Here is a 16,949-nt window from a genome sequence, read left to right as displayed (position 1 = left end):
GTTGGTTTGTGTTCTTTTTTCCCCCCCTTTTTCTGCCTCCCCACCACTCGGTTCAAGCCGTTGAGCAGCGGGAGGTTGGCGTGGGCTGCTGTGAGCGGCCAACCGTGCAAGGCTCATAACACCAGCATGGGCCAGGGAGCTGTGTCCTACACAACTAGACTGAGAAACAACAGCTTGAACCGCAGTGGGTGGAGGAGGCAGAAAAAGGGGGGAAAAAGAAAAAGAAAAAGAAAAAATTGGATGAAAACGACCTGAATTTTTGGCCAACAATTCATGGCTCTTGCAATGTACCAGCTCCCACGGCACTGTCTGTGAAGGAGTTTTTAGCCAGTAAACAAATAACTGTATTGGAACACCCTCCCTACTCACCTGATTTGGCCCCCAATGACTTCTTTACATGAAGATAAAGGAAATATTGAAAGGAAGACATTTTGATGACATTCAGGAGACCAAGGGTAATACAGCTCTGATGGTCATTCCAGAAAAAGTTCCAAAATTGCTTTGAAGGGTGAACTAGATGCTGTCATTGGTGCATAACTTCCCAAGGGGAGTACTTCGAAGATGACCAGAGTGATATTCAGCAATAAGGTATGTAGCACTTTTTCTAGGATAAGTTCGCAAGCTTAATTGTCAGACCTCATATAAAAATATCAAATCATTATGTTGTAACTTGAAACTAATATAATGTTGTATGATAATTATACCTCAATTTTAAAAAATAGCAATAGAAATAAAATGTCATGGCTGATAGCACAAATTTATGTCACAATAGTCAGAATTTAAACCCCAGCTTAGCCACTTAAAAGTCATTGGGTAAATTACTGAATCTTCCTATGACTGTCTACTTATCTAGATAGTGGAAATAACCTCTGAGGAGTTGATGGAATCACTTGATTGACATCACCATATGTATTGTGCTTAACAAGTTGCCTAGAATCTAGAAATAGTTCAATAAAAGATCATTATCCTTAAAAAAAAGAATCTGGGGTGGCAGCGTCTTCCTCCTTTTCCTGCCACAGAACCAGATACCCTGACAGGGTCCAACTCTGCTTAAGTCTGGCTGGTGCCACCTGTCTCCGCGATGCCCCCCAAGAAACAGGCGTAGGTCAGGGGCAGCAAAAAGGCGGAGCAGAAAAAGAAGGAGAAGATTATCAAAGACAAAACTTTTGGTCTAAAGAATAAAAAAGGAGCAAAGCAACAGAAGTTTATCAAGGCTGTCACTCATCAAGTTAAATTTGGTCAACAAAATCCACATCAGGTAGCACAAAGTGAAGCTGAAAAGAAATTGAAGAAAGATGATAAGAAGAATTACAAGAGCTAAATGAGCTGTTCAAACCTGTAGTTGCTACTCAAAAAATAAGTAAAGGTGCAGATCCCAAATCCGTGGTATGTGCATTCTTCAAGCAAGGACAATGTACTAAAGGAGATAAGTGTAAATTCTCTCATGACCTGACTCTGGAGAGAAAGTGTGAAAAGAGAAGTGTTTACATGCAAGAGATGAAGAACTTGAAAAAGATACTATGGATAATTGAGACAAGAAAAAACTGGAAGACATAATGAACAAGAAGCACAGTGAGGCAGAAAAGAAAAAAACAAACACTCAAATAGTGTGCAAGCATTTCCTTGAAGCTATTGAAAACAACAATATGGCTGGTTTGGGGTATGCCCTGGAGAGGGTGATATTTGCAGGTATCATCATGCACTTCCTCCTGGATTTGTGTTGAAAAAAGATAAAAAGAAAGAAGAGAAAGAAGACGAAATTTTATTAGAAGACCTAATTGAAAGAGAGCATTCTGCCCTAGGTCCGAATGTTACCAAAATTACTCTAGAATCTTTTCTTGCCTGGAAGAAAAGGAAAAGACGAGAAAAGATTGATAAACTTGAGCAAGCTATGGGAAGAACAGTGGACTTCAAAGCAGGGAAAGCATTAGAGTGATCAGTGGTCGTGAGGTGTTTGAATTCTGCCTGGACTAGTTGATGATGACGACAAGGAAGCAGATGACACCCGTTATACCCAGGGTACAGGTGGTGATGACGTGATGATTCAGTGAGTGTGAATGACATAGACTTAAGCCTGTACATCCCAAGAGATTAGATGGAGACAGGTATTACTGTGACTAATCTTGTAAGATTCAGCACACATACTTCAGAAAAAAATGAAAACAAATTAAGTGACGCCTCCGGAGGTAGGGCTGAAAATGGTGAAAGAAGTGATTAAGAAGAGGACAGCGAAGGGGAGGAACAAGAAAATGGAGCCATTGATGTTGTTGCCGTTGATGAAAATCTTCTTACTGGGGAAGATTTGCATGAACTAGAAGAAGAATTAAACACACTTGATTGAGAAGAATGACACCAAACAAATCAATGAAAAAATTAAGCTCGCTCGGCATGAGTTGAAATTGTCCACATTAATTTTTTTCCACCTAGAATTGTTCCACCGGATGTTTATTTCCCACACTGATATTCTGGAGGGCTCTCTCTCCTTCAAAAAAGGAATATTTTCTCTACGTCTTGTCGTCTGACTTTGGCTACATCTCATAGTAGTAAGTTCAGAGTAGTTCATGATAAATTGAAAATATAATGGTCATTGCAGAAAATGATTGATTGTGTAACTGTCCACTCGAGTAGGAAGTGTAACTGCTTTTCCAGCTTTTGATTTTCATGTGTTGTTACAAGAAAAACATAAATGTAAATTTAAAATATCCTTTTTTAAATTCAGTTTTGAATGATTTTATTTCTTGTGTATTTATATGTTTAAAGGATTGCCTAAAATATGAGTGTTGTACTTCATAAAAAAACAGCATATGCAGATTCAGTATTGTATCTTTTTGAACAATTAGATGGACATTTAAAATGAAAATTCTTTAATCTGACAGGATCAGCTGCAACGCCGTGTTAAACTGTTTTAAACTTTTTCCTCTTTTTTGCCAATAAAATTGTAAATAAAGACCGTCATACATTAAAAAAAAAAAAAAGTCTGGGCCAGGACAAGAAGGAAGATGAAATCTAAACATGGTTTAACCAGTCTTTCCTATTAAGAGGTGATAAATATGCTTTCACCTCTTTCTCACTTCTTATCTAGTGCCCCAGCTCCAACCCACAAAACTCTTTCCTGTGGAAAACTTAATACCAATCCACACTAAAGTGACCAATGGGGGTAAGAGTTGGGCAGCAGACCACCCATATTGTGTAGCACTTCATAAAATATAAATTCTTCTGCTTTTCTGCATAGAAGGACTGAGACTCCAGATGTCAGGGAACAGTCTCCCTAATTGAAATGAATCTGCCAAAGGATAACAAGAGTTGTGCAAGGAGAATGTGCAGGTGAAAAGGGCCATCTTACAAGCAGTTTTCCATCTCCTTCCCGTGAAATTCATCTCACCCTCGGAGTTGTCTAATTCTCAGGCCTTCTGCCATCACAACTGGTTCAGACGAGCTCTGCCCCAGTTTAAAACTAAAGCCCAAGAAGGGCCAAACCCAAACTACTTCTGTGGTTCCCCATAAATAGCCACAAAAGGCTATTTTTCTCAATTATAAAACAAGAAAGAGTCTAGAGAAGAGGGAGGGGGGAGAGGGACCACTTGTAATCCTACCACCACAACACAACGCAGCATTCTTTTTTACTTCTTTCTGATGGTTATGTGTAAGCATTCATACAGTGATTTACAGGAAAACAAAGGAATTTTTTTTAAAAATTACAAAATATACTCAGAAAATTCAGCCTTCCAGGTAGAACCTTCATTCTATACTAGTTAACTCATTAGACACTCAAGTCCTATCTCCTTACATAGGCTGAAAAGAGGAAAGGGAGTTATTAGTCATATTTGCTCACTGTACATATGCTATCCTTTTTACCACAGCAACCCTTTAAAAGTACATACTATTATCTCAATTTTAGAGGAAGCTAAAGCTAAAGAAACCCAAAATCATAAGATCACACACAGTAGCTAGAAAATCATGGAACCAGATTAAAAATCCTAATCCTAACCCTTCTGACTCTAAAACCCATGCTCAATCAAAAGACAAGTCATAGACTAGGGAAAAATATCTACAATACATAAAACAAAGGGTTAAGGTTTCTAACAAGCAAAGATACCAACAAAAGAGATTTCATGAAGACAAATAGGAACACAATTTTAAAAAAATAGGCAGGTGATAAGATCAGGCAATTCACTGAAGAGGAAATACAAGTGCTCAATAAACATTTGAAAAGATGCTGAACTTCCCTATGAGTCAGGGAAACAGCAAATTAAAGTAAGCAGATAATATTGCTCACCCATCAACTTGGCAAAAATTTAAGAGTGATAACAAATCCATGTCAGTCCCAAAGAAAGGGCCATTTTCTTACTCTGTTGTATGTAAATTGTTACAATCTTTTCCAGAAGTAACCAGATACAATATAAATAAAAAATGTAAATATATATTGTTTGACCCTACATTAGCACTTTTTGGAATCTAGCCTTAAAAAAACAAAAAAGCACCAGTACACATGTTTAAGAATAGTTATTGTAGCCTTGCTCAAGTTGGAAAAATAGAAACTGCTCATCAATAGCTCCCATTTGAATAAATTAAAATACACCCATATTTTTGTAACAAAAACTAATAACAAAATTTGAGGACAGTAAAATACTTTTCCAAATCAAATAAAGCCCTTACTCACTCTTTTGCTTTTTACCTTATAGACTATGTCTTAATATATTTATATTTTGCAGTGTAGTATTATATATCATGTTATTAAGTTACTAATAAGTAGCTTATGAAATGACTCATTAAAATTCCATGTGATAAATTTGACAAATTGTGTTTATCAAAGGAAATGTATATCATTTTTTGGCAATTTAAAAAAGGTATGAAAGTTAATTTGGTCGTCAAGTCATGGTATATAAATTAATTGGCAAAAAAATTAAAGTTTTTTATATATGAATACAAAATAAAAAGTCTACAAATTTCATTGTTCTCAATTGATCCAAACTTTTTTTAAATTTGCAGACTTCTAGCCAAAATAATTTTACTTTTTAAAACTGTATACACTGCTGAGTTAACTTCCAGAAAAAAGTATGATATACACACACACATACACACACACACACACAAACACACACACACACAAAGAAGAGCAAGAAAGCTAGAGTAAAGGTACGAGCATATAATTTTAAAATTGTGTGCCTGCTTTCCAGTCTTCTTCTGCATCCTAGACTGTTTCTTCCACACTTGGCTAGTTACTTGGGAATTAAATAAGGCTCCCTTGAGATTCTCAAACTACTGGTTTCCTCGGGTTTTGCCCAAGTCCCCCCCCATAAGGGCATATGAGATACAAAATCATGACTTTTCCATGAGTCCCCATAAAACAATGTCATCTGTCCCTTCTCCGATATCCCAATGCACTCTATTTACACCTCTTACGACATTTAGTGTAAAACACTGAACAAGATGGACTTTGATATCTGTGTACCTGTGTTATTATCCCCCACCAGATTGTAAGCTCCCAGGGTGTTGTAACTCAGAATCAGATCCCAAGTTTTGGGAAGATATGAAAAGTCAACCAATCCAACCATCCATGTAAGGTTTCAGTGTTCTCCACAATACTCCTCCACGCAGAAGAGCGTCTGATGGGGGATTACCCCCATTCCCATAGCAGCTTGTTCCTTCTTGGGAAAAGTGTAGCTCCTAGAAAGTTCTCCTATAAATGGAATTTAAATATTTTTCTGAAATGTTGAAATTTAACACCAGTCTTACCTCTCAGTAATCCACAGAATAGATCAAGTCCCTCTTGTCACATGACAGCTTGTGCAATATTAGAACCTTCATATTTTTCCTTCGATTTCCTAACCCTGTACTTTGCACATTAAAAAAAAAAAAGTTAAATAACCTTCCTCCCTCACTCATCAATGTACCAGGGGTGGAATAAGATGGTATATTCCATAAAAGATATTTTATTGGTTTTATAATATGTCTTTCATTGTACTATATGGTTTCAAGAAAAAACAGTCAGGAATACAATAGCCAAGGACTCCGCAACTCAATACATAAATACATTCTTCCACCACAATAGCTTTCTCACACCTTTAAGGTTTTCTCTTCTGCACTACAAGCAGACAGTTTCTTTAATGCTGTTGGGTGCCTTGCGTGGGCAAAGCTGGGCTGGGACAAGCTGTCCAGTTCTGCCAGGAAGATCGATCCTTAAGGGGAAGTGTCTTCCCACCTTCAGGATCCCCTGGGCTTCCTAGGCTGACTCAGGACTTCATATGCAGCTTGGATCTCCATGAAATGCCTCTGAGCCTCCTCTGTCTGGTGCCGGTTATGGTCTGGGTGCCAGATTTTCACTAGCTCCCGGTATCTCCGATGTATTTCTTCATTTGTTGCCCCCTCTAAGAGGCCCAAAACCTTAGGGAAACAGAAGCTGACAAATTAGAATTCCATAAGGTGTCAGGGCACCTGGGTCTCTCCCTGCTCCCTTGCTAAGCCAGGCTGTTATATCTCTGGGGCTGGCTTTTACTTGCCAGTGCGAAAGGTCCAGAGCCTCAGATTAGAATTCCAGCCGATTGAACATGAACAACCTCTGGATCTCATGGCAAGAAGCAAGATTTGCCTTTAATCACAGCTGCCCATTTTCCAACCTGGAACTTTACATCCCTGACAAGATCTCCTCCTTACAAGAGAAATACACATGTGTGTCCACCAAAGACATGTACAAGAATGTTCATAGCAGCTTTATTCAGAATCATCCCAAACTGGAAACCAACCAGTAAATGGTTGGTAACATCTGTAAATGTTCATTAACAGAGTGGATAAATAAATTCTGGTTTATTCATACAATGGGACACTATACAGTAATGAAAACAAACAATTTATCATTGTGTGCAACAGTATGAATAAATCTCACAGACATAATGTTAAATGAAAGAAAGACACAAAGGGATACATACTAAATTATTCCATTTATATGAAATTCAAGAATGAACAAAACTAACCTCTGATAACAGAATAGAGGTTACTTCCACAGAAAGGAATATAGAATGGCAAAGGTGCACAAGGGAACATTTTTAGGAAAGGAAATATTCCATACCTTGATCTGAGTGGTGATTACATAGGTAAATACATAAAATGAATGTACTTTATGTTTGTTATACCTCAATAAAAAATAAATAATATACACATTTTCCCCACTCACTATTAGGGCCTCTGCATCTTCACCCATTGCAGAGAAACCCAGAGAAGCCAGGACACCCTTCTGGGGCCTGACCCAGCAGACATGAAACCAGTACTTCCACATAAGGGACACCAGCTCCAATAAGGCTTAGCCTAACTCCCCAAGCCATCCCAGAGAGGAATAAAAGGAAATAAAACCTTACCTGGTAAGCCAGGTGACGCTTCTCATCCTGAAAACTGCGAACAAATTCATAGAGCTTCTCCCATTCCTGGAAGTAGCTGCTGCTGAAGCCAGGATCCCCCACCAGAAGCCTCCAGACTCGGTAAGGCAGAAGGAGGACAGACTCCAGGAGGCGGCCAAGGAAGGGAAAGAAGCTGAACCAACTCAAGAAGGAGCCCACGGTCTCTGCCACATAGCCGATGGTGGCAGCTGTGTTGCAAAGGACACTGTATGCTAGCGGGCCCGTGAAAGCGAGGTAAGCTAAGCCTAGGCGGTAGAGCCGCACACTGAGCGTCTCTGACCCAGCTGAAGCTTTGTAGCGGCGATGCTTCTGGGCTGTGATGCTGGCCACCAGGCTGATGGGTAAGATGGCTATGGGGCGGCCATAGAAGATCGGGGAAGTAAGAAATGCTGCCCCTAGAGTGTTCTTAAAGTCTGACGTCTGGTTGCCAACAGCAGCCACCAGCAAGACCCCTAAGCCAACTGCCAGTGGGAGGCCCACGATATAGAAGCTGGCCATGAAAGAGAGGCTAATGAGAGCCACAATGCCAAAATAGATGCCCACTATCATCTGGGCAGCAAAGCGGATGGGACTCAGAGGGGGTGTCCCCCGTCCTGAGCTCTGCCTCTGCCGCTGGGCTCTGTTGGCCTGAGCTACAAAGCTTGGTAGCTTCCAAAACTCCCAGAGCCAGCCCAGGCCACCCCCACCCAGGGTAAGCATCCAGAGCAGTGCATGGCTGTCCCGTCCCAGGTACAGGTGGTGGAGCCCAGCAGGGCCCCCTACAGCCCAGAGGACATAGGTCACCAGGAGCCCCTTGGCCATCCTTTAGGGAAGGGGTCTCAGAACAAGTCCAGTGGCACCTGACATTGCTCATAGTGCAGAGATCTGGGGTCCACTGTGAAACTCATAGCCATCATGGCCCCAGGGTTATCCTTAAACCCTAAGAGATGGAAAAAAGGAGCTGTAAGACTATATCCAGGTCCCAACACAGTAACCATTTCCCCTTCCAACAATAGAGTCCAGATCTTCTTGAGTGTCCCTGAAATGCTGGTTCTCCCATACCCTTTGTAGCACCTCATGTCTGTGTTTTACAACCACAGCAACTCCAAATTTAGGGGAGAAGAACGTTTTAAATGCTTTCAGTTGAGTAACTGAGAACTCAGCACCCAGACAAAAGAAAAAAGCAGAAGCTTGAATTTTAGACCTTCCCTCACACCACTGACCCCAGGAATGACTCATGGGGGAGTAGAGAAAATCGAATGCCCTTCTAAAGTTCCTACACATTTTGAAAGCCCCTGCCCAGCCCCTCCACCCCCAAGTCAACTCCAACGATGGATGCCTTCATATATCTGGCCAAGGTTTTAGCCCCTCTCCAGCCTTCCCAGCTCTCTAGGCCATTAAATCTTCCCACAAGTCAAACGTGAAAGAGGTTCTGAATTCCCCCCACTTAAACAGCTCTGGAAAACATTTTGACCTACCCCTGGCACCCCACAGTTCAACCACCTCCTGCCAGGGCATACTTGAAAAGTCTCTCCAAAGCAGCCAGATAAATCCCCAGAATATCAAACCAGATGCCAAAGTGTGCCTGCTAGTCTCTCCCCTCTACTTAGAGTGGGCTTCATGACCACCTGCTAGTCCCAGCCATTACCTGCTAGTTCCAAGGTGAGCGGCCGTACCTGGGAACTCTGGCTCCCAGGCCGTCAGACCAGTCATTTCCTTGGACCCTAGAGTCAAAATGGCCCTTTTCACTCCGCTCCCACTTCCATCCAAATGGACTTTGTCTTTCTGTGTTTGCTGCGTCACGGAAGTCGGTTGGTTGGGGCCAGGCCCCTCCCCAAGGCCCTTCCCAGCCCCCTTAGGATTACCTTTCAGCCTCAGGCCCTTCTCGCCCGCCCTCTGGGGTAAACTCAGAGTGAGGTTTTCTGGACATATCCAGCCTCCCGGCGGGCGCAGCACCCCACTCCAGGCCAAGGGCGCCTGAACCGCGCTATCGTGACCGCCAGGTGGCGCTGCTGCTTACGGAAGGGAGGGGCGGATCCTCAGACTCACCTTGTCCCGAAGCCCCGGCAAAACAGCCCACGGCAGTCCCCTATAAACACAAAAAACTGGCCTTTGATCGTCCCTTTCCACGCCCACAAAGGGGAGGGTGACTCCTTCCTTACCTCAGGCTGCACTTTCCTCTCTCTACTTGCCCTTCAAGACTGCTTTGGATGGGTCCACTTCCAATTCCTCTAAAGCAGAGACACACAAGGACAGGCTGTAGACAGGGACACACACACATCCGAGTTTGCTTCACTGTCCTGCCTCTAGACATGCCAGTCATGGGGAACTACACCTAGACCTTAGCTTGAGACCTGAGGAGACTCCCGATCCAGCGGTAGCTCCGTATCTGCTGCATCCCGCCAGGTCTGAGGGGAGGGGGGAGAGAGAACCAGGAGCAAAGGGGGTGAAGGGCATCCCACCAGGAGATCAAAGCCACAGCTGGAGAATTGTCTGCCTTCCTCCTGCCTCAGTGCTGGGGTGGAGCTGGTATGTAAGATGCCTTCATTTCAGTGTCCTGGGCTCCAACCCTGGTTCTGCTACGTGACCTTGGCCAACAAGTCACGCCGTTTCCTCCTCTGGGCCTGTTTCCTCCTCTGTATAGGAAAAGCTTGGCTCTCCAAGGTTTCCCAGCCTTGATTTGGGGTGGGACGGGCCTGGTGAGCCTCACTTGAGTGGCTTCTCCCCAATGGGCAGTGTTTCTGTTCTCTCCACACTCCCACCCCCTTCCTTAGTCCTTTTCCCGGCCGGGGGAGGGAAGGCAGCTTTCCATATTGCCCCTTAGGGCGCACTGAAGGGCCAAGACTGGAAAGGGTCCCAAAGCGACAAGGGAGCTGCCACTTGGGGGTAGGGACGTCCCCCGGTGCTGAATAATGAATGAGACTTAATTGGGTCGGCACTGTGTGGCGGCGCGCTAAGCTCGGCAAACAGCTCCAGCAGCGCGGGCGCCGCTGGACAAACAAACTAGCTTTGGGCGCAGGGAGGGGGGCGGAGGAGGCAGCAGCGGGTGGGGGACGGAGGGGACAGGTTGCCGGGACCCTGGGCCGCCGGAAGAACCCAGGAATGCCGGACTGCGCTGGCCTCCCACAGAGGGGTCTCAGCGCTTGATCTCAGGAGCCGAGGACTGCGGATTGTGCGGTGGGAGCCGGGGTGAAACAAGTGGAGGACGGAGGAGAGAGAAAGAAGTGAGTGAGGAAAAGGCGCAAACGGGAAAGGGGCTGCAGCGGGGCGGGGCGGAAGAAGAGCCGTTACCGAGAGGAAAAGAAAGACCGATGGAGGAACAAGCTGAAGGAAGGCGCCGGGAGAAGAATTGGAGAAGAGTCAGGGAGAGGGATGGGAGGTGACAGGAATGAGAACGAGAGGGCGGCAGGGCGGGAGGGAGGCGCCCCTGCCTCCGCCTCGGCCCGCTGCGCTCCCGCCCTAGCGTTCTCTCCAGTCGCCCGCGCTCACTTTGTCACAATTACGGGGCCGTCACTAGGCCCGAATTGTTTTCCCCAAATTGTTGTTCTATAAACTGGCGTGGGGTGGGGAGTAGGGGGATCCGACAAGCTGAAGCCGGAGAGAAGGTTCTGAGCTGCGCTGGGGGCGTGGTGGTGTATCTACCCACAAACGGACATGGCAGGCAGGTGAATCCAGAAACCCACGCGGAATTCTGGCTGCTGCCTCAGCCTCGTCGCTGATCCCGCTTTTAACCGTCCTGGCCCATCTCAGCCTCGCTTCCTCAGTTTCCCCAACAGAGAACTGCGAGAGGATTGCAGACAGGGACAGTGGAGGCAATTGTAGGTGGAGCGACATGGTGAGGCTCACCAAACTTCCTTGCTCACCCCATTCTCTTTTGTTCTTTACTACCTTGGTCACAGGGAGGGGAGTCTATCCCAGCTGGGCCATCCCCAGAGCGCCCTTGAGTGAATGGCGGGACTCCCACCCTCTGACCCGCCCACGAGCCCTGAAGTCCTGGGCTGCGTGTGTCGCTCCGTGCCACATGCCACTTTGCTGTCCCTCCATTCCGCAAACATCTGTTGCGCTCCCACTGTGAGCTAGAACCGCGCCAGCCTTCTTCCCCCCCACCGCCCCACCAACAACTCTCCCCCGCTACCCACCCCTTCCCAGCCCGATCGGCCTGTCGGCTTCGTGACAGCCGCCACGAAGCCCAGGCCCCGCGGGAGCGGCCGCAGAGGAGCCGCCGCATGGCTGGCTCCGACACCGGCCTCCCCGGCGGCTCCAGGGGCAACGGAGAGTGGCGGCCGCTGAAGCGAGACGAGTGCCCGCCCGCAGAGTTGGCAGAGCCGGGTGGGAGAGGAGGGGACCCCTGGGCGGGCTTGTGTCCGGATCTCTAAGGCCTGTCATTCCACTGCTCTCGGGTTCACCGGGGCTGGGACCCTGCCTGGTTCCTTGCGCCTGGGATGCAGTTGGCTCCCCGCGCCCCCTCCCCCAGTCCGGGTGATTTACACCCCGGCTCCGCTCAGCGGCTGCTTCCCAATCAGGAATATCGACCCCGGGCGGGGCCCCGGGCCGCATCGATCCCTCTAAGGCTCAGGATTTAAAAATGTCAAATTTGCCTTTTCCAGGAGGGCAGAGGGGGCGAGGGCCTGGAGGAGGGCGGCTTGGAGAGGGGCGGACAGCGGGGCATCGACCAGGCGCCTGTGCCCTGAATGAGAAGAGACCTGGCCATGGCCGGCCCTGACACTGCTGTGGCCATTCTTGGGTTGCAATCTCCTCTGAATGGGGGAAGGAAGGAAGCCCTATTCCCTCTCCCCATTCCAATAGAGTTCACTGTCGTCCTGGGGTATTCTCGGAGGGAGAAGCCCGGGAGGAACAGAGACCCCCAAAGATAGGGAGACAAATTTGGAAGATATCTCTAAATGTGGAGACATGCAGAAACACAAGGAGGTCTGAAGAAACAAAGACATAGAGGCTCCAAGAAATACCCTAGCTATAAGGAAGAGCAAGACAAAGGGAAAGTGGCTGAAAGACACCCTGAACAAAACAGGGGACCAGAGATCCAGAATCACCTCAACTCTCTGCCTTATAGACCCAGGAGATTCAGTATTGGGAAGAAGGCCAAGCTCAATCTTTTGGTGTGTTTTCGAGTGGGGGAGAAGAGTGGAGACAAAGCCAGGTGATGAGAGTTATTAGGGAGAGGAATCAGAATATAATTAGCATTATCCTCCCAAGGAATCAACTAGTAACTAGACCTGAGATTCAAAAGGTAAGGGGCCCCGAGCCCAGGCCCCAAAGAGGTGGGCTCTCTTGGAGGTCTGATGATCTTCCCCTTTCCTTCCTGAGATCCACCTCCTCCTCTCTGACCTCCACCAGCCTGGGGAAGCCAGATGGTTTGGAGATCACATCTTATGTTAGAGACTGTTTGCATATGTGATGGAGACTGTGTGTAGGGGCGTGGACTATAGCGAACTGGTAGTAACTACTTTCTTCTCCAGGACTCAGCAACTGGGTCTCCAGACTTTGGGGGAAAAAACATCCTCTACTTTAGGGAAACTTGGGGAAGGGATGATGTTTGGGGGTGGAGGTGGTGGAAGGGAGCAGTTGTTCAGACCAGCATTCTCACAGTTAACATCTATCCCCTCACCCCTAGCTGCACACCTCAGCTGTCACTGTGCAAGCTGCCATTTCCTACAGAACTGAAGACAGAGAGCTGACAGCAAGTGGTGGGCTGGGGGGGAGGCGCACAGATATGCAGGTAGAGGCAGCAGCTTATCCTCAGACACTCTCAGCTCACACCTCTACTGACAAAATCAGGCCGACACATCCCTAACACTGCCACACACAGTCACTGACCCCCACGCGCGATCCACACCCATCAATCCCTGTCACACACACCATCTCTGTGTGCGCAGACACGCACAATTCCTCCCAGGTCAGGCTGAAGTACCTAGTCCTAAGGCGTGTCTATACCCTATCTTGACATCTCAGGCCGTAAATCGCCTAAAATGAGGAGAGGGCTTAAATCCTGACCCCGCTCCCCAAATTCTGCAACCAGGGCCAGCCTGACCAGCTGAGAGGCTGAGCTCAGGAAGTCAGGTACCAGGGTCGAGACGAAGAACCGGGAACTGAGCAGGCGGTGGGGCTGTTAAATGCCTCCCTTACTCTTCCTCCTGCCACAGGCCTCCTCCCCGCACCTCCATTCGCAGCCCGCCGCCCGCCTGTCAGTGGAGTAATGAATGCGCGCTCGGGGCCCCACCCCTCCCCCCCAGTCGTTCATCACTGCCAGCACTGCCCACCTCTCTGCCTCCCGCCGGGAGGGTTAAGCGGTACAGGCGGCGAGAGCCCCTCTTCCCCCACCTCGACCACTAATTGTCAGATTGAGATGTTGATTTGTCAGCAGGGAGCTAGCGCCAAAGAATCCGCAGTAAAAAACCCGGACTTCTTGAACTTCTTCTCGGCTCTGCTCTGGCTCGCCCAGCTTTGGAGCTTTTATGGATTTGATGTGGGGTTGGATTTCACAGAAGAGATGGGGTATAGAAACGCAGTACTATTCTACTCCGATAGGAGGCGCCCCAGGCTACAGACCCTCAGTTTCCCTAAGGGGGCTCGTCCTGCGCGCAGTTCCACTTGTACAGACCCAAGGCCTTAGGCCTTTGTCCCCAGCTTCCCAACAGGGGGCGCCTGGGCCACCAGCCTCCCCTTTCCTGCAGCTAGAGTCCCCGCTTTCGCACTGGAAGCCCCCGCAGGCAGCCGTTCCCCAGCCCGCCTTCAGGGAAATCCTGGGGCTATACCCTGCCTCAGCTCTCCTCCGGGTGCCCCGGGCACAACCCTCCCGCAGTCCTCCATTCTCCCGCAGGAGGCGCCCTGTTGCAGGTCCGCCCTCGCCCAGCCCTAGGCGCCCAGGCTGCAGTCCCACCCCCGCCCTCTTCACAGCCCGGGCCCGGGAGCTCCCCCAGCGGCCCGCTGAGTGACGGGCGGCCGGTGATTATGCGGAGCGGGGAGCGGGGTGCGCCGCGGGCGGCAGCGCTGACCCTTCACATTTCCGATCCGCCGGGACCCTCATCCATCCGAAGCTGCTCTTTGTCTGGCCGCCTAATTGCCGGCGGACAGGATGGATGGCGGGACCGACAGCCGCGGAATCCCTAATAAAGGCCGCGGCCGCCGGGGAGGGAGCACGGGAAGGAGGGGGAGCAAGAAGGAAGGGATGGAAGGAGGTGGGAGGAAGCACCGGGCCTCGGCCGCGGAATCAGAGCCGCTACGTGAGGCGCACACGCGAGCCAGGCCGGCCTAGGGTGCGAGGGACCACGAGTCTCGGGTCAACTGGTGTCCAGGCGCGGTGGGTGTGGGGCTCGTTAAGTCTCCTCCTTGTTGGAAAAGAGCAAAGAGCCAGGAGACCCGGGTAGAAAGAGCCACCTAGGGCCGACGTCGCTTAGCCGAGCCCTCGAGCTTCAAGCTTGGCGCTGCCTCCTGGGCTCGGCGCCCTCACCAGCCCACACCCCTCCCTCAGCGGCCGCATCACCCTTCCGCTGCTCACCTGTCGGTCTCCCAGCGCGGGATCCAATATCCCGGTGGAGAAATGAGGGATCTGACAGCTGTCTGTGCGGCCGCGCGCCACATTTCATTAACTGGAGGCTGGAACGGGAGGACGGTGGGGGCGAAAGGGGCGTAAAAGGAGGCAGAGAGGAGGACTAGAGCGAGGAGTCGCACCTGCCCAGCGGTCAAGGGCTGCGGAAACAAGTCAGCAGCACACTGTGGCCTGACAGACACCTTAGAAGCAATCTCTACCCCTTCTCTGTGGAGCCAGGAGTGGGTCCTTTGCCCTGTGGGGCAACCGCCCCGCTGGAGCGGCCCTTGGGACCCAAGGCTGCATAGAGCTGCGGAGCCGCGGGCTCGTGCGGCGGATGAATGGGAAGCCCGAGGCCCGGCGGCTCACCTGCCCTCTCGCCCCGCGGCTGAGGCCTGTTGACCCTCTGTGCAAGGGGGCAAAGTGCATGCAGGCTCTAGGGTCATGACTGTTTCCTCACCGGTGGTGGGAGGAGGAGAGCGGGCCTCAGCCCCCTCCGCCAGCTCGCCGCTCTTTCGCCCCTTGAGCACATTTTCCTCTGGTTGGCTTCGTTTCCTCATCCCTCCCTCCCTCTTTCTCTGCCCTTGCCTCTTCCGTTTAAACAGCTCTTCTCCGCAGCTAACTTCAGCTGACATCCGTTAGCTAGCAACTGAGCACCTGTTGGGTGTCAGGCTCCATAGTGCTAGGGGTGGAGGGTGGGGAACACGCTGAGCCACCGCCCTGCCCTGTTGGCTTCACACAGAGGTCTCCCCGGAGATGCGTTCACTCCCCACTCCTGTCCTGCTTCTCTTACCCTTCTACTGTCTCGGATGCCATTTCTCTTCTCCAGGGCACTGAGAAGGAAGACAGGAGATCAGAACTCTAGTTCTAGAGCTGCCACTTACAGGGTGATACAGGACAAACCGTTTCTCCTCTCAGGGCCCCAGTTTCCTCATCTGTAAAGTGGAGACAATACAGGCCCCTCTTAGAGGTGCTACGAGGATGTAATGAGAACTTTAATGTAAAAGCCCTAACATACAGTAAGCACGAAATAATGTTACTTCCCTTTCCATGCTATCAGGTGGGCCAAGTTCCTTTCTCTTCACAGCACAGGTCTGGTGCCAGGTAACCCAGGCTGCTTCCAGTTCTGTGCAATCTTAGAGGTGGAAGCTGAAAGCCAGAGTGCGTGCTTGAGGTAGGGAGAGAGGAGACCCACATGATGAATGACCCTGAAAAGTGAGGAACAAAAGAGTGCAAGGAAAAAAAAAAAGTGTTTCCTTAGATCTTAATGTAACATCAATCCTCTTACAGTTCCTCTTACAGATGAGGAAACTGAGGCTTGTGGAGGTTACACTGCAAGTGACAGGGGCAGATTGCACTCCCAGGATCTTCCCACCCATGAGCCTTCAATTGCTCCTTTCCTCACCCCTTCTTCCCCTGAGGGCATCTGGGTCAGTGACAAGAAATGTGGAAGAAGGAACAAAAAGAGAAACTTCAAGAAGCCAGGACCTTTCTGCTAGACTTCATAAAATTTTAACATGAAAACTTCCTCAGAGTAGAAGGAACATATCACATGCAAATCATATGCTAATTACATGCTAATCCAAAGTCTGGTCCTCAGAACTCTGAGGCACACCTGGCTGTAAGCCCTAGGGGAAATTCTTGGGAGACCCCTGGGTTCCATGAAAGGACAGGTGAAGATGGGTTCCATTTAGGGTGAGGTAATGGAGTTAGGATTCATTTTAGGATTGGGGAAGAGTCAAGTGTATAATTTGGGGTTAGCGTCAGGGTTAGTGCAGAGTCAAGGATGGAAGTTAAAGCAGGATTCAGACTGGGCTGTGCTTTTAAATAGGGGAGCCTAGAGGACTCCTTAAAGTCATCTTCTCCCCTTCCTTCCCCCATCTTCTTTGTCCCCGCCTCCACTCCTCCTATGTCCTGCAGCACACCCTTTTCTGCCTACTTCCCATTCCCAACCACACCACCTCCCTGGGGCCTCCCAGTTTGGCTGCCTGAGAAGCTCTGGGTAAATGGTTCCAGACTCCAGCCTGGGCCCC

At 48.9% G+C, this 16,949-nt stretch overlaps 1 protein-coding gene and 1 pseudogene across 2 annotated transcripts; one reads left to right on the top strand and one right to left on the bottom strand.

Moving 5' to 3' along the window:
- The first annotated feature begins 1,081 nt into the window (after positions 1-1,081).
- LOC117029291 (zinc finger CCCH domain-containing protein 15-like) lies at positions 1,082-2,350 on the top strand (annotated as a pseudogene).
- A 3,567-nt stretch (positions 2,351-5,917) lies between these two features.
- On the bottom strand, positions 5,918-9,205 carry DNAJC22 (DnaJ heat shock protein family (Hsp40) member C22). 2 transcript variants are annotated; one of them, XM_033116185.1, is made up of 3 exons: positions 9,047-9,205; positions 7,353-8,310; positions 5,918-6,384 (listed from the first exon to the last, which is right to left on the bottom strand). In XM_033116185.1, exons 2-3 carry the CDS (start codon positions 8,190-8,192, stop codon positions 6,205-6,207), a joined length of 1,020 nt encoding a protein of 339 aa, XP_032972076.1. In that variant the 5' UTR covers positions 8,193-8,310; positions 9,047-9,205; the 3' UTR covers positions 5,918-6,204. The 2 variants fall into 2 exon arrangements, with proteins under 2 accessions (XP_032972076.1, XP_032972075.1); XM_033116184.1 differs by having other exon boundaries at positions 9,019-9,202.
- Between the last annotated feature and the right edge of the window lie 7,744 nt (positions 9,206-16,949).

Source organism: Rhinolophus ferrumequinum, chromosome 10 (genome assembly GCF_004115265.2).
Source record: "Rhinolophus ferrumequinum isolate MPI-CBG mRhiFer1 chromosome 10, mRhiFer1_v1.p, whole genome shotgun sequence".
Classification (NCBI taxonomy): domain Eukaryota; kingdom Metazoa; phylum Chordata; class Mammalia; order Chiroptera; family Rhinolophidae; genus Rhinolophus; species Rhinolophus ferrumequinum.
This window is presented reverse-complemented; position numbering and strand designations above follow the sequence as displayed.